Here is a 21843-nt window from a genome sequence, read left to right as displayed (position 1 = left end):
GGTGCTGACTCTGAGCCATGGAGTCTTTACTCATTTCAATTCATTTGATTTTCACAACCACCTTGTCATTACACTCAATTTTCAAGCAAGAAAACTGAGGTACAGAAAGGTAAAGAGACATGCCCAAATTTACTCAGCTGGTCCTGATTTGAACCCTGGCACCTGGAGTCCTTGTTCTTAACCACGATGCCCTCTGGCTTCTCACAATTCGTATGTATTGAGTCCTGCTGCCCATCAGGCATGGCACTAAGCATGCACTCAGCATGGTACTCTGTATGACACTAAGCATTTTTCCTTTTGAAAATATAATTTGTAATTACAGAGATTAGCAATTATAATGAACTATGCTTTGCAGGCTCCATCTAAGAAAAGGAAACAATTGGTTACATGTAAACATTTGACAGAACCATTCTTCCTCCTACTCTGCCCTCCCATTCCAGAAAAATTTTTCAACTTTTTCTGTGCCTACAGAAACATCGACACTCCCATAACTGGGTTGCTGAGGTGGCCCATCCCTCTGCAGAATGTAATAGTCGGGTCCTGGCAGAGACCTCAGATGGGCTACATGAGAGTGGCTTTAAGTAGGAGCCATTTACAATGTACAGGCTTTGTAAACAAGAAATGTTGCTTGCCATCTACTTCTACAAGGATTAAGGCATTAGCCACTGTAGTTGCCAATTCAGGACAGACACCAGGATGAGGTACTCTGTACATTGGGAAAACAGGCTTTTAGATAGATATATTTAGGAAAAAATTTATGAGCCAGAATTCTTGCAATTTCCCATGCTTAGAAAAGTACTAAAATTATTAACTGAGAAATCTGTTCCTCATGACGACTAGCAGTAACCATCTACCATAATGTATATTGGATTGCATGTACCCCTGATCGAAAATCACAGACAACTGAGCCAAGGGAAACCATCAAGGCTAGGGTAGCCCCCTGGGGGCTAGCATCAGCTGAGAGCTGACACCACCCCGAGGCCAGGTAGTAGCTGTTCCTGGAACCCAGAGGGATTAGCTGAAGGTGAAAGCACCAGTGGCCTTTGGCAGAGGATGGATGTCTGTCCTCTAATCCCCTCCGATTGCCTGCAGGTGCCTTCCACTGACCAAACATCATCTCCTTATCTGACTCGGGCTGCAGGTAGATGGCCAGACTCCTATTTTAACAGGGAAGAACAAACCTGACTCCACAGTGGATCTATTCTAACGTTTGTGCTCTGTTGCCTGTGCTTAGTCATGCTGGCTCTGCACCTTTGTAAAAGAATGTTGCCTATAGCCTGAAATATACACGATCCCCCTTTCTCAAGGCTCTGCCTCCCAGGGTTGACCTTGAAGTCTGTAACACTTTTCATTCATACAGAGATAAAGAGTTGCAGGACATAAAATAATATTTGCCTTGTTGGAGGTTTACAGAAACATTGTGACCAGACCCACAGGGACAGCTGCTAGAATAAAGGATTATCCCATCCATCCCGGGGGTCTGGCCAGCACCAAGAAGTCTGCAACAACCGGCCACACCCTGCTCCCTTTCAGTATAAAAGAAGCCTGAATTCGAACTCCAGTATGATGGTTCTTTGGGACACTAGTCCACCATCTCCTTGGTCTGCTGGGATTCAGAATAAAGTCTTTTCCTTGTCCCAGCACCTCATCTCTCGATTTATTTTGTCTTATTGTGCGGCAAGCAGTACAAGTTTGGATTCGGTCACATTGTTGTAGCCCCTTTTCTCAACCTGGGTCAGGGTCACCTCCACAATGTCCCCGCAGATGGGGATTCATGAACCTCCGGTGCACCTGACCAGTCCCTTTGCCCACTGACTAAGCAGACCCCTGAATGGGGAGCAAAATTCTGTCTCTCCCGCTTCAGGCTTTTTCCTCTCCTTTGGAGTGGTGTTCTTGGGGCCTCCCTCCATTGGTTTTTGGATGAGACCCCTCCTTTGCCCTCCACAGGGATGTTCTCTTTTGAGCCCCACCACAGTCCCTTCACTTCTCAGTGGAGGGGGTGGTCAGGCTACTTTTCAGAACTGGCATCACCCAATAGGTCCCATTTAGGGCAACTATCACAGGTCTTCCAGACCTTCCTGAAGTTTTCCTAGTGCCTTATTTTTTCCAAAACCAGCTCATTTGTTTTCCTGGTACCTCTGCCAAAACGTTGGCAGCCCCAGCTTACAAATCTGGCCTGGCTCAATGTGTCTTCATGGGCTGGTGAGATTTCCTGATCTTTATTATGGTAAGTGAAATGCAGCAACTGCTTCCTGCCTGAGGTCTGGCCAGACTTCACCATCCATGTGGTCTCCAGCATGGGTAGTTCCTGCTTCCCCCATGGATAGACAAGGAGGGAAATTGTCCCACTTTCTCTGTTTAATTCATCACCTTTGAGGAAGGAAGCAAGAATGACACATTTTTAAAGTCCATTTGTTTGCCCCACTTTGTGCTGGGTCTTTCCAGTGCTAGCCAGGCTTGGGGGGTGGGGGGTGGGGTGAGCTTTATTCACTCGCTACCCAATTCTCCACGTCCTTCAGGTTTCTGCTCAAAGGTTGTAACAGAGAAGAACAAACCTGACTCCATATTGGATCTACTCCATTATCTCTATGTAACCTCTATGCTCTGTGGCCTGTGCTTGGTCATGCTGGCCCTGCACCTTCATAAAAGAATGTTGCCTGTAGCCTGAGCTATACGTGATAGCCCTTTCTCAAGGCTCTGCTTCCCAGGCTTGACCTTTAAAGGTATAACACTTTTCATCCATATAGAAATAAAAAGTTGTGGCACAAAGAATAACATTTGTCTTGTTGGAGGATTACAGGAGCAATGTGACTGGACCTCCTGGAGAGCTGCAAGAACAAAGGATTCCAGCACCAAGAAGCTTACAGCAACCAGTCACACAGACCCTCACCCCACTTTTAGTATAAAAGAAGCCTGAATTCTAACTCAGGTAAGATGGTTCTTTGGGACACTAGTCCACCAACTTCTTGGTCTGCTGACTTTCCAAATAAGGTCACCATTCCTTACCCCAACAGCTCATCTCTCAATTCATTAAACTTTTTTGTATGGAGCAGTACAAGCTTGGACTCAGTCACAAGGCCACCTCCTCAGGGAGGCCCTCCCTGATTGCCCTGTCCAAAACAGTCCCCTTGGTCACTTTCTATTCTGTCTCAGGCTGTTAATTTCCTTCATTACTGCCACTATCTGACCCTGTCTTATTTCCTGATGGCTTCCCCCATCACACATGAGCACCACAATCCAGAGACCTTGTCTGTCTTGTTCCTCCAATGTCCTGGGTCCAAGCACTGTGCCTGGTACAGAGTAGGTGTTCAAGTACAGTTTGTTGTTGAGGAGTGAACTACCTGAGAGATAGAAATCCATCTCTCCATTTACAGAAGAGGACATGAGGCTTAGAGAGGGCAAGTGACTAGCCCATCACATAACCATCAGGCAGCAGAGCTTGGATTTGAATTCAGTTCTGCTGATCCAGAACTTGATCCTTTCCAACAGCCCAGGAAGGAAAGGTGAAACGCCAGCCAGCAGGCAGCCTGCATGCTTGTTTTAGAGACCTCACGTCGAATCCTGGGAGGTATAGTAGGTATACATTATGTAAGCACCTGACACACAGTAAGCATATTTACATAGAGCATGCAGCACACAGTTGGTGTACTTTACATAGAGTACCTGGCACATAGTAGGTATGTTTTATGTAGAGCACCTGACAAATAGTAGGCACACTTTATGTAGAGTATCTGACACACTGAGGGGTGCTTTTTGAGGTGCCCAGCCCAGAGTAGGCACTCTTTGCATATAGCTCTCTTCACAGAATAGGGATACTTTATGTGAAATACTGGCACAGAGTAACACAAGTGCTAGTTGCCAACACTTTTCCTTCATTCCATCTTTCTGGGAGCTCCTGATCCTTACCATCTTCCTGCAGAACCCTCCTTGGTCCCCCTCTCAGGCTCTCATCCAGCAACCCGTTTCCCAGATGGGAAGGCTGAGCCCAGAGAAGGTCGGCACAGCCCACAGTCACAGTGAGGATGCCCACTCAGGATGTCCCAGCTCTGCCCTCCCCTGTCTAGATCCTGTTCTCTCTCAGCCCCTTGGAGCCTTACCCCTCGTGCCTCCAGGTGCCCTCTTCTAGCTGAGGACACTTTATTCCCTGAATCTGACGCAGGTAATCTCCAGCCAGGCTGGGTTCTCAGTTCCTGCTCCCAGCAGTCATGTCTCCACCCAGGCCCTGGGCTGCCTGGAGGCAGGACTTGAACTCCTGCCAGGCTGCGTGCCCCGGAGGCCAGAGGCTTCACATCTCTGAGCTTCCTGATTCTGTGCTGAGAAATGGTGCAGACACCCTCCTGGCCCACGCATGGAGAAGAGCCCCAGAGATGTTTGCCCTGCTCACCTGGCACCTGAATGTTGATGCTTTTACCTGCTGCACCCTGGCCTTTGAAGGGCAGGGCTGGCTGTGAACTTGGGGTCCAGAGTCACCTTTGCCCGCACCCCAACTTGCCCATGTAGGACATGCTGAGCCCTGAGGATCCAGTGTCCACACAGTGTGATCCTGAGCCGGTTCACAGGCTGCTCGAATAACACTGTAACCCCTTCCCTCCACCCTCTATTTGCGCAGCTGCCAGGTGGGGAGGAGGTAAGCTGGCTGCAAGGATTGGCTGGCTTAGCCCGGCCCCTGGCAGCTTCCTCTAGGTCAGGGGCCAGACAAAGCCTTCCCCAGAGGAGGGGAGAGGGAGTTGTGTGGGACAAGCCACTCCTGACAGAAGGTGCCAGGCTGGGGGTCTAAGGGCTGGGGGTCCTGGCCCGGGGTGGGGAAGGCCACTGCTCCAGGCAGGGTGGCTCCAGGGAATGAGCTGGCCTGGGAGATGAGTGGATACTAGTTGGTTACTAACTCCTCTGTCTGTCTCTCTCTCTCTCTCTTCCTCTGGATTTCTCTCGGTCTCCCTCCCCTCTCTGAGCCCCTGTCTGCCCACCTCTGAGCCCTTCTTGCCCTGTCCCCAGCACTCACCATCCCTGCCCCTCTCTCTCTTGTTCCTGTCCCTCTATTGGTCTCTGCCTCACAGCTCACCATCATCGCCCCTTCCTTCATCCTCAGGAGCTCACCCTCCACCCCATCTGCCCCGCAGGATGCTGCAGCTGAGTCTGTCCTGGCTGGGACTCGGGCCGGTGGCAGCCCCCCCATGGCTGCTCCTGCTGCTGGTCGGGGCCTCCTGGCTGCTGGCCCGCGTCCTGGCCTGGACCTACACTTCCTACAACAACTCTCGCCGCCTCCAATGTTTCCCGCAGCCCCCAAAACGCAACTGGTTCTTGGGTCACCTGGGCCTGGTGAGTGTGGGCAGCAGGACGAGTCTGGTGCATCAGGGTGGATGGACATCCTGCAGGGTCAGGAATGGGGCTCAGGGTTTGGGCTGTGATCTAGGACAGCAGAGAAACCAGGGAGGATGAGAAGCCCCCTTTTTCCTCACTCCTTCATTCCTCTGCTCTGCCATCAAGGCCTTCCCCACATCTGGTCCTTCTATCCCTAGCCTGCTTTGGGGTCCATTTCCTGCCTGTCTTCCACACGTTAGCGCACCTCATCAGGTGCGCTGCCCAGGGTCTGCTCTGCATGTGGCCCATTTCATTGTGTCTTATTCTGGGCTACATCTTCCCCACAGGAAATAGCTATCACCTCCCCATTCCCACCTACAGGTGCACAGCTACCCACACCCTCCCCTCTCCAGGACCCCTCCCTCTAATCTCTTACTCCCTTCCCCCCGCTCCCGCCAAGATGTCCCAATGGGCGCCTTGACCAATCTGGATAAAGTTGGCCACTCACTTCCTCTTTCAGAAGCCTTCTTACACTTCCCCATCCTCCACGCCTGCCTACCTTGTGCCCCAGACTTTGACCTTTGACTTGGCCCCGCTCATGATTAATTGAACAGTTAATTGTCCAATTACTTATTAACCATCTTTCCAATTTGATGATAGTTCTGGGAAGCAGACACTACAGTGCCCAGTCCAGGGCCGGCACACAGTAGGCATGCAAAATAAATGTTTGATGACCAAGGTGAGGAACTTGCCATCACCCCCCTCAGTCAAGGTCAAAGGAATGGTTGTCCTCCTCCTGTCTCCCAGATAGCTTTCCTTCCCTGCCTGGGACGAGAACTACAGCTTGGCGGGGGACTTGCTGCAATCACTGTTCATGAAGGCAAAGTTCAGAACAGGGGCATTCCGAAGTTCACCGTGAAGATGAGATTCACAGGGCTGAGATTCTAGGTCTTGGAATGGTTTCAGGACATCCTGGAAGCAGCAGGAATGTTACAAAGTTGCTACAGTTCTGCCTTCCCCTCCAAGGGCTTGTCTGTGAGGGGCCTGTCTTGGTCACTTTTCCTTCCTCCAGCCCCTCTTGCTGTGTGACCTTGGCTGAGTCACTCTCCCTCTCCGGACCAATCTCATCTAGTGCTTTGAATCCTCACCTCAAGGTCCTTGGGGAGACAGGAGCAAGTCACAAAGGTGCAAATGATTTATGTTCACTTGTCTAGAGCACCTGGGGGTATTTGTCAGGTTTGAATGGGGCATCCTGGGGAGAGGATGCTTCACCAGGAGGCAACCCACACTTCTTCCCCTTTGGGGGCATATGGCCTCAGTTTCTTCATTTGTAAATGGCACAATTGAAAGGCATGCCCATAGCTTGCAGAGAGATAGACACACAGGATGCACTCTGCACAGAACATGGCCAGCAGAGGGGGTTCAGAGGGCAGAATTGCTATCTTGATTGATGAGCAGAATTCACGACCGTCCCTTGGGGTTGGCCAGGGCTGGAAGTTCCCAGGTCTGCAGACCCTTTACCATGCAAGGAACCAGAGGCCATGTGGACCAGCCAGAATATGAAAGGATGTGGGACCAAAACCCAGTCCACAAGTCCTGAGGCCACCCTGCTACCCACAAACCTCACCACTGGGGATCTCCTCCTGTGGTCGCCCCTGGGGCTGGGACCACTCCCAGGAAAAGAAAAATTTGTCTTTTCAAGCCAAGGTCACCCTCCCTGTGGGCAGAGAGCGTGTCTTCTCCCTGTGCCCTGGGATACACTCTGGGGACATGAAGAGGCCCCCAGGACCCTCCTGCCCCCAGAGAGAAGGAGCAAGAGGAAGCAGAGATCTCCTCCATCTGTGCAGAATCCCACACACTGTCCACTGCAGCGGTTCCTTCTGGAGAGTGACGGCCCTTACCTTGCTTGCAGGTCCCCCCCACGGAGCAGGGCTTGAGGGGCTTAACTCAGCTGGTGGCCAACTACCCCCAGGGATACATGATCTGGATGGGCCCTATCACCCCCCTGGTCATTTTCTGCCATCCTGACTTGATCCGGAATGTTGCCAATGCCTCAGGTACCCATGCAGAGCTTGTGGTGGTGGTGCCATGACACATCTGAGTGCTTCCAGCCCCTCCCTGCCAAGCTTCTATGTGGCCCCTACAGGACCCCGGCCCTTCCTCCCCTCTTCTCTCTCAGCCATCTTCCTCTTTCCTTCAAGTATTCACCAGCCCCCATCTCACTGCCTCCTTCCTCCTCTCACTGCTGTCTGCACCCCACCCTGGTGTCCTGGGTGAAGGACACCCCCAATCTTGAGGACACAGGTCTGGACAGAGAGATCCCTGACCTGGTGTGGTCAGGAATTGGCCAGAGGGAGATGGGCTGTGGCACCCCAGAGGAGAAGCAAGGTATTCTGCTGGGGCATCCCGGAAGGCTTCCTGGAGGAGGAGTTGCTGGAACTGTGTCTGGATCGATGAGCAGACATTTTTTTAAAGCAGAGGGTAAAGTGGTGCAGTGGGAATCCATAGCATCCCAGGCCCCCTGCGAGGCCTGCCCTCAGTCCCACCCATCCCCAGGCCCAGAGCAATGAAGACTCGTGGCTGGTGGAAGATCTGGGCTGCTATTTCCATGACATCCACCTCGCTGGTGGGTCAGTTTCTTTGACTCTATCCTACAGCTCGACCACTTCTAGTTCAGTGCCCTCCTTCTCCAGTCCCCAGGAATCTCCCTGAGGAGACTCCACCACACCCTGTCTCCCTTCTCTTGTCCCCTGTTCCTCCCATCCCCAGACAGACCTGGCAAGCAGAGGAATGAACAGGCAGCAACTGACAGAGACCTTGGTTGAAACACCAGAATGCTCGGTGACTCTGGGAAGGTCCCTGGCTCTCTCTGGCTGCTGAAGTCTCTTTCAGCTGTTAGTGGTGGAAATGCAACCCTGTATGTTCTAAGGAAAGAAAGCGAATCAATTGATAGTAAAGTGCAAGGAGGGTGTCTTCAGGCCCAGCTGGATCCAGGTCTTAAACAATGTCATCAGAAATCTGTCTTCATCTTTCAGTTCTGTGTTCATCTGTGATGGCTTCACTCTCATAATGGTAAAGATGAATGCCAGAAGCTCAACCCCCATGGAAAAGTGACCTCATTCACAACATTTCCAGGAAAAGATACAGGATTCCCTTTAATTTCCCTTGCCTGGGTCATAGGACCAATCTCTGTGTCCCTGAGACTCTGAGTGCCCTGTCTGGGAAGCATAGGGTCCTCTGAGCTATTGTTTTGGGACTCAGAGCAGCTGGATGGTTAAGAACTCAGGCCCTGGATTCAGACAGACCTGGGCTGGAGTCTCAGGCTTAGTGTCTGGGAGACTGTTGGCAAGTGACTTCATCATTCAGAGCCTCAGTTTCCGTACCTGGAATATGAGGATGGAAGAGAAGTCAGCTGAACATGGTATTTGGAACCCAAACAGGGAAAAACCCTTTCTATCCTTGCACCTGAGGGACCCCAATTGTCATGTATGGAGGGTGTGGGGAGGGAGCCCAGGAGGAGGCTGAGGACAGACAAACAGCTGCTGGAGGTGATTCATGGGTTCAGGTCTGGATCCCTTCCTTGCAAGTCCTTCCCTCTGGCAGCCTGGAAGAGTGTGAATTGGGTCCTTTTTGTTCCTGTCCAGATTCAGAGCTCGGAGGAAGGTCTCCTGTACACACAGGGCCTGGCCAGCACCTATGGGATGTGTGCCGTTGGTGGTTGGACCCTGGCATGTGGTCACCCTCATCTTCCACCCCACCTGCATCAAGCCTGTGCTCTTTGCTCCAGGTAGTCACCTCCCTGGCCACAGCTTGCCCACTGCCATGGTCTCTGTGTTGCCTCCAGGTGGGCATGTGACCAGAGTGCAGACAGAAGGGGCTGTGACAGAGGTGCCACTGCCTCTCTCTCACCTGGACTCCCACCTGCCTGACCTGCGGTCATGTCTGTGCAATGTCTGCTGCATGGCCATGTCTGGTCACGTATGTTTCTACCTGGATTCTGGTTACAGCTGGTGTATGTTATACCTGGTGACACCTTGTATATGTTTATACCTGAGCTCAAATGGAGATGGTCTCAGTCATGTCTGGGGCTCAGCTGTGGCCAAGGACATCTGAGGCATCTTGCAGTCTCTGGTTCTTGCGTGAGATGCCATTAGAGATTGTCTGGTTCTCCTGCTGGTCACGTCTGGGCCACATTTGGAGTTTGTCTGAGGTCTGGGACTCAGGGTCACTCTGAGAAATGCCTGAGACCTTATGTGAGTCGTGTCTGATGCAGGTCTTAGAGTATGTCTTGGTCTTGCCTGTTTCAGGTCTGTGATATAAGTGTATTAGGTCCTGTCTGGGGCCCATCTGGGGCACATTGAGGTCATGTCAGATTGTCTTCAGGTCCATGGCAGAGCATGTTTTGTCATGTCAGGTTGTGTTGTGCATGTTGGGGCCTTGTCAGGACATGTTAACACATGGGGCCCTGTCAGATGTCTCAGGAGAGGTCAGAGTGCTGGGGCAGATGTAATGTCCTAGGTCCCTGTAAAGGCGTTTTGTAAAGTGCTGGGCTATGCTTCGGTGTTTATAAGGTGCCATGTCAAGGCATGTTGGGGTATGTTGTGTCATGTTGGGGTGTGTCTAAGCATGTAGAGTTGTGTCTATGGGCTCTGTCTTTACTGTATTCTGTGCTGCAGCCTGGTCTGTTCCACCCTCCCTTCCCCCTCTCCTCCCAGTTGCCTGTGCTCTTGGCCCCATTCCTGCTATGCTGGGCTTGGAGGGGGAACGCAGATTCCTGACTGGGAGCCGCCACCCCCCACCAAAAGTCCCTCCCCTCCCCTTCTTCCTGGCCCCTGATGGTCCTCATTCATGTCAGCCACCGTCGCACCCAAGGACGTGCACTTCTATGACTTTCTGAAGCCCTGGCTGGGTGAGTAACTGTGAGTGAAGGGGGTTGGGGACAACCTTGGGGGCCCAGGGGAAGGTGCTGCCCTTGCCCACTCCCCGTGGCTGTCTCTGCTAGGGGATGGGCTCCTGCTGAGTGCCGGTGACAAGTGGAACAGCCACCGTCGCATGCTGACACCTGCCTTCCACTTCAACATCCTGAAGCCCTACATGAAGATTTTCACCAAGAGTGCAGACATCATGCATGTGAGTATCTTGAACCCAGGGTTCCAACTAGAGTCTTGGGGACAATAGGGACTCAGAAACATCTTGTCTGTAATTCTGACTCTTCTGGGTGGCTTGGGCCATTGTTCTTTCCTTCTGAGCCTCAATTTCCTTGGCTATAAAATGAGTATAATGTGATCCCTGCTTTGCAGGGTGGTCGAGATAACATAATAGAGCCATGTCCCTGGCACACGGTAGGTGCTGAGAAGGTGATAGTTTCTATTTTACCTTCACAGAAACCATGGAATCTTGAGACATGTTTGATGATAATGATGAATATCATGTAGTAGTTATTCCTGAGTAACAAATCACTTCAAAACAATAAGGGTTTAGTGTTGACAGCAAGTCTGTGAGTCAGTTGGCTGGTTCCTCTGAATGTAGATGGGGTCACTCACATATCTGTAATCAGCTGTGGGTCAGATAGCGTTGGGCTGCACCCCACAGGCCTGCAGCCTCAAGACTGAAGAAAGAGCTGGAGTCAGTAACAGAGACATCAGTGGTTTAATGGACAGGGGCATCTTACATGTCTGAAGAAAGGTCCTGGAGTGACACCCCCCATGTGTGGCCGATAGCGGGAAGGACATGGTGGCAGTCTTCCTATGGGGGTGCATGGGTGGGAGGTTACCAGTTGTAGGGGAATTGACGTCAGGTTGGCTCATAAGTTACCAAGGAAACCAGCAGAGGAGCATACCCTTCACTACCCCTTTGATAAGCTATCATGGTGGAGATGTTTTGATCTAAATATTAGAACAATCACTATCTGGGGCTGGGGGCGAGTATATAGGCAGTTACTGATTAGGCTCTATGATTAAGAGGGAAGGTCAGCCATGTGAATCGGGTGTAGGTGAAACAAGGACTGGTCAAGCAAGGGATGTGCAGAGAACAAGAGGACAACTATCTTGGGCGGCCTGACCATAGAGATACGAAGCATTGCTGATCTGGGGTCAGTCCTCTCACATGTTTGGAGCTTGGTTGGCTGCAAGCTGATCTAGGATGACCTCAGCTAGGGCAACTAGACTTCCTTTCATGTGATTCTCTCCCTTCAGAAGACATCTCAGGCTGGTTCAAATGGCAGAGGCAGGGTTTGAAAAGACTGAGAGGAAGCTGCAGTGCCCGTGGCGTCTAGGTTTGGGATGATCTCCTCATTTTTTCACCATAGTCTGTTGGCCAAAACAAGTCCAAGGCCAGCTCAGAATCGAAGGATGGTGAAATAGGCTCCACCTCCTAATAGAAGTTACTGAAAAAATACATTGGAAAAGGTTTGGATATATACATGGGAATGGAGTTGTGGACGTAAGAATTTTGTGAAGTGCCTCAGATTTTTCCATACCTGCAAGCTGACAAGGGAACTTGTTACTGTTTTGTGGATTCTGCCAGAAGTCATGAGACTCCTGGCTTAGAGACAAAGGACAGTTTATTACTTTTGGCACAGAAAACAGCCTGTGCTTCTTGTTGGTTTGCATTCTTCTTCCAAGTCACCAAATACCCTGAGGATGACACAGGTGGGCTTCAATAGATGCCTGCTCATATAGTATGTTGTATTACAAGGGAAGGAGCCCTAGGTTTAGGGACTCTATGACTTTTATAGCAATTAGAAGCAAGCCTGGTATTTGTCCAGGGGGAGACATTGAAACAGGAGGGAAGGGAGCAGGGCACAACCTTTAAATGAATGACATAGCCAGAGGACATGACATAAACTGATTAGAACCAAATAGATCCAAGATGGCGGACAAGTCGACTTCCACTAGACCTTGAGCCTCAATATACGCTCATTGTAACACATCAGCTCGCTAAATGACACACCCACAAGTGCCATGAGAGTTCGAAGCCTGACCATAAAGGTCAAAAAGTGAGCAGTAGTCCAATTTCTGGAAATCCCCACCCCTTCCCCAAAATAGCTGGAATACTCCTCCCACTCATTAGCCTATGAAATTACCCACCCCTAAAAAAACTGACAACCCAATACCCTGGGGCTGCTCTCACCTTCTGAGATGGCCCACACTCTGTCTGTGGAATGTATTTCTCCCTAAATAAATCCTCTTCTTACCTATCAATCACTTTGTCTCTCACTGAATTCTTTCTGCAATGAGACATCAAGAACCTGAGCTTCATTAAGTCCTGAGACCAAGTGTGTGATTTCAGTTAAAAGACCATGGGTTCAAGTCTCAATCTGGGTTACAAGGTTTCAACATTACCTCACTCCTCAAGGTTGTTTGCTACAAACACAACCCTGAGAAATGGCCCAGGTAAAGAATATCAGTGTCTTGCAATGTTTTGGCATACCCAGCAAAAAAGTGCAGGGGTACTCAGGGCCCATGGAGGACTACCTCTCTCAACATAGGGGACATTTTCCTAATCAATTTATAACAATGAAGATGATGGAAGCTAACATTTGTTGAGCACTTACTTTATGCAATAAGTTGACCAAGGGCACAAAGAGTATAGCGGGCAGAGCCAGGATTTAAAAACCCAGATCTCCTGACTCTCAGCCATGGTGACTTCATGTCCTAATAGTAACAGCTTTCACACCTACCCAAGTCTGGTCCTCCCTGGGGTTGTGTGCCTGGGCCCAAGAGTCAGAATCTGGGGGAGTGCATCTTGGTGTTTAGGGGTTAAGGAGGGGTCAGGGGAGTCAGTTCCCAGCCACAGCTCTGTCCCCTTCTTTGTCCAGGCCAAGTGGCAGCACCTGGTCACAGAGGGCCACACCCATCTGGACATGTTTGAACACATCAGCCTCATGACCCTGGACAGTCTGCAGAAATGCGTCTTCAGTTTCGACAGCAATTGCCAGGAGTGAGTCTCAGCCCAGGGCCCAGGAATATGAGCCATACACCCAAGGGAGTAGATGGGGGAGGGAGGACTGACCAGGGCTATCAGAAGGGCCTTCCTGGAGGAGGTGGGTCAGAGCTGGACATTGAAGGACAGGGAAAGGGAAAGAAAAGAAGCTAACCTTTCAGGTAGGTAGAACTGTTTGATAAAGGCCAGGAGGGTAGGATGAGCAAAGTGTGTACAACAGTGAGGAGACACCTTGGAAATAGGTTTGGAGGAGTGGGCAGGGTTATGTCTTAAGGACATTCTGAAGTCAGACGTAGAGGATATGAACTTTATCTCAAGTTTCCTGGGAGCCAAGGAATGTGTTTGAGCATATGAGGGTCTTGGTTAAAGTTGAGCTTGGACATCTGACTTGATAGAAGACCAACTGTCATGTAGACACTGAATCTTGTTGATATTGGATGTAAGGAGAATAGGGAAGGGCTGGTCCATTGACCAGCTAGCAGAGGATAAGTTCTGAGCCATGTGGACAGTTTGGGGAAGGAGAAGGGGCAGGTACTGGGTGAGAGACAGAGGAAAGAAGCATGATGTCTAAGCTGTGCTCTGGGTGCCTGGGGCATGGAGGCAGCTCACAGAGATGGGATGTAGGAGAGAAGAGTCTGGAGAGTCTCATGTCCTGGCTCCTGCCCACACTGTATCTGTGGGCCATCTGTTCTTGGAGCCTCAGTTTCCTGGAGGGAGGTAGCTCTCGGCTTCTGGGCTTCAGGTGTTTTATGTTGTTGGCTTCCTTCATGCTCTCATCCTGCAGGAAGCCCAGTGAATATATTGCTGCCATCTTGGAGCTCAGTGCCCTAGTGGCAAAGCGGCACCAGCAGATCTTCCTGCACCTAGACCTCCTGTACTACCTCACCCCCGACGGGTGGTGTTTCCGCAGGGCCTGCCGCCTGGTTCACGACTTCACAGATGCTGTCATCCAGGAGCGGCGGCGTACCCTCCCCAGTCAGGGTATTGATGACTTCCTCAAGGCCAAGGCTAAGGCCAAGACCTTGGACTTCATTGATGTACTCCTGCTGACCAAGGTGGGCTCCTCTGATATCTGAGTAGAAGTATTAGAATGGACCTCGATTTGATCAAAGAGCTTGGATGGGATACAGAGGGTACTGGGGAGCCATGTGAGGTGCTTGAGGGAGGGATGGGTCAGGGATAAGTTTTAGAGATGACTGTGTGGAATCCCCCTGCAGGGGATTGCTGAGTCTGAAACTGTGAAGTCCTGAGATTTTACTCTACTTGCAAGCTAATAAGTTAGTCTAGCACAGAGGCAGACTGTATATATACATGTACGTATATATACAAAACTCTGGATCAGAGCAGCCCGTTTATTACTTACAGCAATAACAGTAGCCAGAGTAGAATTGTAGCTATGGTTCCCCATTCCTAAATTTCTCTGAGGGCTCCATAATGTTTTACCTATACATGCAGCCATGCTTGCATTGCAGGATAAGTACCTCCAGATTTCGAACTTTAGAACTTATACAGGACATCTGCCCCTTCTTCCCTATGTGGAGGAAGGAGAGGGGGAGAGAGAGAGAGAGAGAGAGAGAGAGAGAGAGGAAAGGGAACAGGAGGGGAGGAAGGGGAGGGGAGGAAGGGGAGGGGACGGAAGAGAAGAGAAGAGAAGAGAAGAGAAGGGAAGAGAAGAGATTGTTCTTGAACTTAAACAAATCCTCGTGGGAGAGAAGGCAAAGTCTATTCTACAGGTTTGTAACCCATTCCTTATTCCCAGGAGAGATAAGGAATCCCTGGATTTACTATCCTAACATATGAGCAAATGGCTTTGGGGCAATGCTCAAGCTATAGCTTCCAAGTCAAGTTGCCACTCAATCATCCTGTAATCCAGGTTGCATCATGTAGAGACATGAAAATATTTATAGATCATTGATTCCTTTCACCAGGGACAACACTGGAGGCAAGGAGGTCAAGAGGAGGCCTGTGGGGTGGGCCCTCATGTGATAGCAAGCAAACGAGGTCTAGGAGTTCAGGGTGGGCTTGGGGTTCTGGATGGATGATGGAGGTTGAGACTGTCTCAGTTTAGGCTCAGGGGCCCTCAGTGATTCTGGGGATCTTGCTTTCTCTCCAGGATGAAGATGGGAAGGGATTATCAGACGAAGATATCCGAGCTGAAGCTGACACCTTCATGTTTGAGGGTGAGGGTCCCAGTGTGAGACTACAGAGGGGAAGGGGTCTCTCCCCCACCAAGGAACTTGGCGAGTGGACCCTAGATCACCCCATCACTCCCCATCCTCCCCATGGGCCTTACTGTGAGGGTGCTGTCCGCCTTCTGGTGCTGAAGTAGCCCAGAGACCCAAGCTTTTCTGATGCCCCTCAGGCCATGACACCACAGCCAGCGGCCTCTCCTGGGTCCTGTACAACCTTGCAAAGCACCCAGAATACCAGGAGCGCTGCCGGCAGGAGGTGCAAGAACTCCTGAGGGACCGTGAGCCTAAGGAGATTGAATGGTGAGTGCAAGTCCTCCTGGTCTTTTTCTGAGCCCCTCACATTGGCCTTGCACCCTGGCTGGGGAAGAGGGGAAATCTTTTTGTTGATGATTCTGTCATTATTGCTTAGTAGGAATAGGAGAAGATCCCAGAGGCAGGGTCTAGTACCCAGTATGTATAACAGGGGAAAGTTTGCAGGCTTTTGGGACAGAAAGACCTGGATTTCTGAGAGAATTAACGACAATGTGTGAGGGCTGATGATGCCACTTAGCACATATTCAGTAAGTGAACTTCCTCTCCACTCCCTTACTTTTCTCTCTGAATCACATGTTTTCAAACATCTTCATCACTGAGTGTTTGCTGATCTCCTGTCCCCTAATTCTTCATATTATTTAGTCCAGGATTCACAGGGAACACCTGAGGACTAAAGTCATTCAACTCCTGTCCAGGAACAGCTGCATCTTCATCCATCCAGTTCCCACTAAGGAAACACTGCCAAACTGCCTTCCTATCCCCAATTCTATGCCATTTCCAACTCTTTCCAGCCCCATTCTGTGTCCTGAAGACTCAGGAAGGACCCAGACCCAGTCTTTGCCTTCCAGGAGCTCCCAGCCTGGTGAGGAATAGCCCCAGGTCAGGACACTCCCAGTGTACGTGGGCAGTGCTGGGGTTTAGAGTAAGAGAGGGAAAGTCGAGGGTGGAAAAAAGTGCCTCAGCTGAGACCCTGAAAGATGATCAGTAGATATCTGGATGCATTTGAGATGCAGTTAGGTCAAAAAGACAGACGGGCAAAAATGAAGTGATGTGGGGAAGGGGAGAAAGAGACAGAGAAAGAGAAAGAGAGAGACAGAGAGAGAGAAATGAGTGAGGGAGGAGGTTTAATTGAACATATGATTGGCTTGTGGAAAATAGATTACATCATAATATTAACACACACTATCCCAGAGTGTGGAATGAATATCCATTTTGGTATATTCAAATAATCTTTAGGCTTTTAATAGAGTTAAAAATTTTAGTATAGAGATCTTATGCAGCTTTTGCTAAATTAACCCTTAGATACTCTTGTTGCTATGGTGAATCATCTAGTCTATCTGTACTGAGAAATATTTATAAGTTCATTTGGAATACATTCACATTTCTTGTTAATTTTAATCCAGATATTTTATATCATCATCATCATCATTTCTTTCATCATCTATTCTATTATTTCTAATACAAAAACTAATCATTTATGGATATAAATTTCTTGTGCAGTGAACATATTAAATGCTAAATATGGAGTCCCATATCAATAGGAAAAATAAAGATCATTTAATAAAAACTTGGAACAACTGGAGAGCTACATGGAAAAAAGTTAATTCAACCTGCTGTTATGTCATAAGAAAATAACATCTACATGAATCAAAGATTTAAAATAAAAAATAAAGGAGTCTTAAAGGCTCTAGAGGAAACCATGGGAAATTATTTGATAGCTCCAGAATAGGAAAGGCCCTATTTTGGACACTGCGCCCAAGAGATGTACAAGAAGAGATTGATACGCTGTTACATGAAAAAGATACAGAGCAGTGTGTATAGTACATAGTATGCTACTATATATTTTTTTAATGCAAAAAAGTACCTCTGGAAGGATACATATAAAATAATCACTAGGCAAACTGTGAGGAGGGGAAATGAGTGTTGTTGGGCCATAGGGGTGGTGGTTTGTAGTTTTCCAATTTTGAACTAGTTAACTGTATCAACTATTAAGAATTTAAAACACCACACAAAATGAAGGGGATTAAAGAAAAAGAATTCAGTCCCCTTACTGAATCTTATCTTCGATGCTTATAAAAGTTTTCCAGTGAATTCTCTTGTTTTCTAAGTATAAAATCACTATCTGCCAAAAATGACATATTTACCCCACATTTCAAATGGCATTACTCTCCTTTTTCCTCTGTCTAATTGCATTAGCTAGTATCTCTAGGGCTGTAATAAATAAGAGTCAACACTGAATCTGATCTTTTGTTTCTTACTCATTTGCCTTTTGATTTTGCTATCTTGCCGTAAAGAATATTTTATTTTTATAAGAATTTGTAAACGTTTTTATGGTTGGCTCTTCGATGTTTTGCTTAGAAAAATATCTCACTAAATTTTGTCTGGTTCTTCTGTGATATTGCTTTTCTTTCTTTCTTTCTAAGAACCATTTTATTGAGGTATGATGGACAAAGAAAAAACTGTACATATCTAATGTATACAACTTAATGTGTTTGGAGATATTTGATCCATCTGCAATTTTGTTATAGGGAGAGAGGATCTCATGGGACAGCAGGAGGGCTGGGGGTGGGGGGAGGCGATGTCTCTGTTTTTGCTCCCTGGATAATTGTCATGGGGGTTCCTTAGGGACGATCTGGCCCAGTTGCCCTTCCTGACCATGTGCATCAAGGAGAGTCTGCGGTTGCACCCCCCCGTCACAGTCATCTCCCGCCGCTGTACCCAGGACACTGTGCTCCCAGATGGACGGGTCATCCCCAAAGGTGCCCACAATGACTAGGGGAGGAGGTTCCCGGTCAGAAAGAGGAGCCCAATCAGGTGGCTTGGACCTAGTCCTGACTGGCCCCTCCTCTCCCACAGGTGTTATCTGCCTCATCAGTATTTTCGGGACCCATCACAACCCATCGGTGTGGCCAGACCCTGAGGTGCTGCCTCACCCACCCCCCCCACCTCCCTCATCCTAGTCCACTCCCCTCGGGGGCCCTAGGGGAGGGCACAGGGTTCTGGCTTGGCAAATCAGACATCACATCCCCCCATTATACAAACATCTGCCAAGTAGCCCTGTCTTGCCTTGCCCCCAGGTCTATGACCCTTTCCGCTTTGACCCAGAAAACATCAAGGGGAGGTCACCTTTGGCTTTTATTCCCTTCTCTGCGGGGCCCAGGTGAGGACAGGGGGCATCTGAGGTGGGAATGGAGTGGTGGGCGCAGGGGTCTGGGACTGAAATTCCAGCCTTGATGTTGGGGGCCAGGAAGAGGGAAAATTTCAGATGGTCAGAGTTTCCCTCCGCTCCATTGGACGTTATGGGTAAGGGTCTGGGGAATGGTGGTGGGCCCGAGGAGGGGTCCGAGGTGTGTTGAGAGCCCTGTTCCCCTGTCTGCTGATCTGAGCTCAGGACTGGAGTGTGGGCTAAGCTCTGGGGACGTGTGAGCCCACGTGGGAGTTCCAGGCACGGTTACCCTCCTTCTCCATCCCTGTTGGTGGGGATGGGGCTTGTGGGCCAGATACCCGGTGCCGTGGGGCCCGGATGAGGGTTCCGGGCGCAGTCAGAGCTCCCGCTCTCGCCCACAGGAACTGCATTGGGCAGTCATTCGCCATGACAGAGATGAAGGTGGTGCTGGCGCTCACGCTGCTGCGCTTCCGTGTGCTGCCCGACAAGGAGGAGCCACGCCGGAAGCCGGAGCTGATCCTGCGCGCGGAGGGCGGACTTTGGTTGCGTGTGGAGCCGCTGAGTGCAAGTCAGCAGTGACCCACCGCCGTCTGGCCTGCGATCCACCCTGACCCTAGACACCTCACTTTGCAGATTCCTAGAAATAAAACTGTGCTGTCATGTCTGCCCCAGTCTCATTGAGAGGGGCGCTTGGGGCTTGAGAGGATCCAGATGGGTCTGAGTGGCTATGAACCTGGGGGGCGGGGGAAGGGGGTGCGGGAAGGGGTGTGGCCGGGGTTGATGGGGGTGGATATTGATGTGGTAGCTGGAGCTCCATCTTGGATCACAAGGTCAAGGATACTCGTTAGGGAAGGTGGAGCAGAGAGCTAGATGCAGTCAGGTTCAGATGACGCTGGAGCCACCACTCCCGCCCTATAGTGGTCACCATCCCAGTCTGCCATTTACTAGCTGCTTGGCTTGGGGAAAATCATGTCTCTTTCTAAGCCTCAGTGCCTTTATTACATAATAGTAGCCACCTTACTGCGGGCTGTGGAGATTTATAAGTAAGCATGAGCAAAATGACTGACAGTATCTGGTAAGCATCAGTACTCAATAAGAGTTCATTTCGTCCCTTCTTTTTGCATCACTTTCTCAAATTTAAAATGTTTTAAAGTCATAAAAGTTATATTTAAGTTTTGGGACGTGTGGAAACCTGCCGTTGAAGGTAACTGTCATTAGAAGATTCAGTAAATTCAAAATCTCCATAGTTACATCTGTTACATAGTTACAGTGGGCTTTGATGTGAAGCTGGTCCGAAGCTAGGAACCGAAAAAAAAATGTTTCCCTCAGAGAGGCATGACCCAGGACTTCATTTTCATCTAGGAAGTGGAGGTCAAGAGGGTCCACAATAGTGAGAGGAGGTGGAGGGGGCAGGAGTGGGGCCACTTCCTTCAGCACCTGGGACAGCAGCTGCCCCAGGACTTGCCCCACTCAGGCTGTAGGAGGTCCTGGGATAAGAGTCCTAGTCTCAGAGCCTTTCGGGGGCAGAAGACTTACTGGTTGCAAAGTAAGAAAGAAACACTGTAACATGAAATGAGGAAATATTTAGTATATTCTAAGCTGAAAATCACATATGTTTTTCTTTGCCTTCAGAGTTCTTATTTAAAATGTTTTTCTTTTCCCCCAAATGACACCTTGCCATAGAAGAAAATACAAATAATAAAAAGTAAGAAATAAAAATCATATCCATAATCCAAACATGTCAAAGGAATCACTGTTCATATTCTCTCACATATACTGCCAAATTTTAATTTTATATGTAATTCTTATACAAGTAAAAATTTGAATTTACATCTAAATGTATTACATTAACATATAATCTCCTTTTTAAAATTACTATTATACTGACTAACAAGCACATGGAAATATACTCAACATCATTCGTCATTAGGGAAATGCAAGTCAATGCCACAGTGTGATATCACTTCACACCCACTAGGACGGCAAGAATATAAAACAATGGAAAATAACAAGGGTTGGTGAGGATGTGGGGTAATTGGAACCCTTATACACTGCTGGTGGGAATGGAAAATGGTGCAGCCACTGTGGGAAACAGCCTGGTGTTTCCTCAATAAATTAAACCTAGAATTACCGTATGACCCTGCCATCCTGCGTCTAGGTATGTACCCAAAAGAAATGAAAGCAGGGTTTAAACAAAAAGTTGTACATGACCCTTCATAGTGGCACCATCCACAATTGCCAAAAGTTGGATATTTGGGAAACAGTTCAAATATCCGTTAACAGATGAATGAATAAATAAAATGAGGTATATCCATAACAAGAAATATTATTGGGTCATAAAAAGGAGTGAAGCAATGATACATGCTACAACATGAATGAACTCTGAAAACATTATGGTAAGTGAAAGGAGCCGGACACAAAAGGTCATATATTATATGATTCCATTTATATGAAATGTGCAGAATAGGTACATCCATAGAGATAGATTCAGGAGCTGGAGGGTGAAGGAGGAAATAATGACTGCTAATGGGTACAGGTCTGCTTTGCAGGTGATGAAAATATTTTGGAACTAGATAGAGGAGAGGCGGTGGTTGCACAACGTTGTGAATGTACTAGATGCATGGAATCGACACTTTAATGTTATGAATTTTAGGAATGAATGAATTTTATGTTATGTGAGTTTTACCTCGAAATAAAAAATGTTATTTTATCTTACATTTTTCTTGTTAATCTGGGGTTTTCATATAATAATGTATTGTGAACATCCTTCAACAACATAAAATCATCTTGGGGGTCTTTAAAATCTTTGTGTTAAGTATTCAAGCCACTCTTTATTTTTGTAAATAGCATATGTCAGGAAATAATTTAGTTTGTCTGACTTTGCAAGAACTCTCTTTATGCACCTTAATAGCTTGAGATATCACAACCAATTACATATTGAGTCACTCTTAATCACATAACTTTTGGTGTAGAAATTTCATTTTTATAGCAATAGATACACATGCATTCATGTAAGGTGTGGGTGTGGTTAAACACTTTTCATACAACACGTAAGGCTTGATGACTCCACAGACACTGATTTTGGTCCTATTAACAGAAGTAGACCACTGGAAGGGAGAAAGTTATGACACTTCAGCTCCCCCAGGTAAACACTGATTTCATCCTCACACCAATCTTATGGATTGGAGAGATAAACTCACTTGCTCAAGG

The 21843-nt window shown here is 48.5% G+C and overlaps 2 protein-coding genes across 2 annotated transcripts in view; one reads left to right on the top strand and one right to left on the bottom strand.

Annotated features, from left to right (window-relative positions):
• Window positions 1–21843, bottom strand: part of LOC118892596 (cytochrome P450 4F2-like) — a 77052-nt gene that overhangs the window by 27910 nt on the left and 27299 nt on the right. The gene's annotated exons all lie outside the window — the stretch shown is intronic.
• LOC118892991 (cytochrome P450 4F3-like) lies at window positions 4695–19293 on the top strand. Its single transcript, XM_036848098.1, is given in 14 exon segments — window positions 4695–4757; window positions 5118–5316; window positions 8943–9008; window positions 9010–9085; window positions 10154–10207; window positions 10301–10428; window positions 13118–13239; window positions 14027–14297; window positions 15356–15422; window positions 15605–15734; window positions 18093–18226; window positions 18324–18388; window positions 18545–18627; window positions 19035–19293. Coding segments are annotated over 13 exon segments (1572 nt in total). The 5' UTR covers window positions 4695–4757; window position 5118; the 3' UTR covers window positions 19213–19293.

Source organism: Balaenoptera musculus, chromosome 3 (assembly GCF_009873245.2).
Source record: "Balaenoptera musculus isolate JJ_BM4_2016_0621 chromosome 3, mBalMus1.pri.v3, whole genome shotgun sequence".
NCBI classification, from domain to species: Eukaryota; Metazoa; Chordata; class Mammalia; order Artiodactyla; family Balaenopteridae; genus Balaenoptera; species Balaenoptera musculus.
The sequence above is the reverse complement of the archived record's forward strand: the minus strand, read 5'-3'. Positions and strand labels throughout refer to the sequence as shown.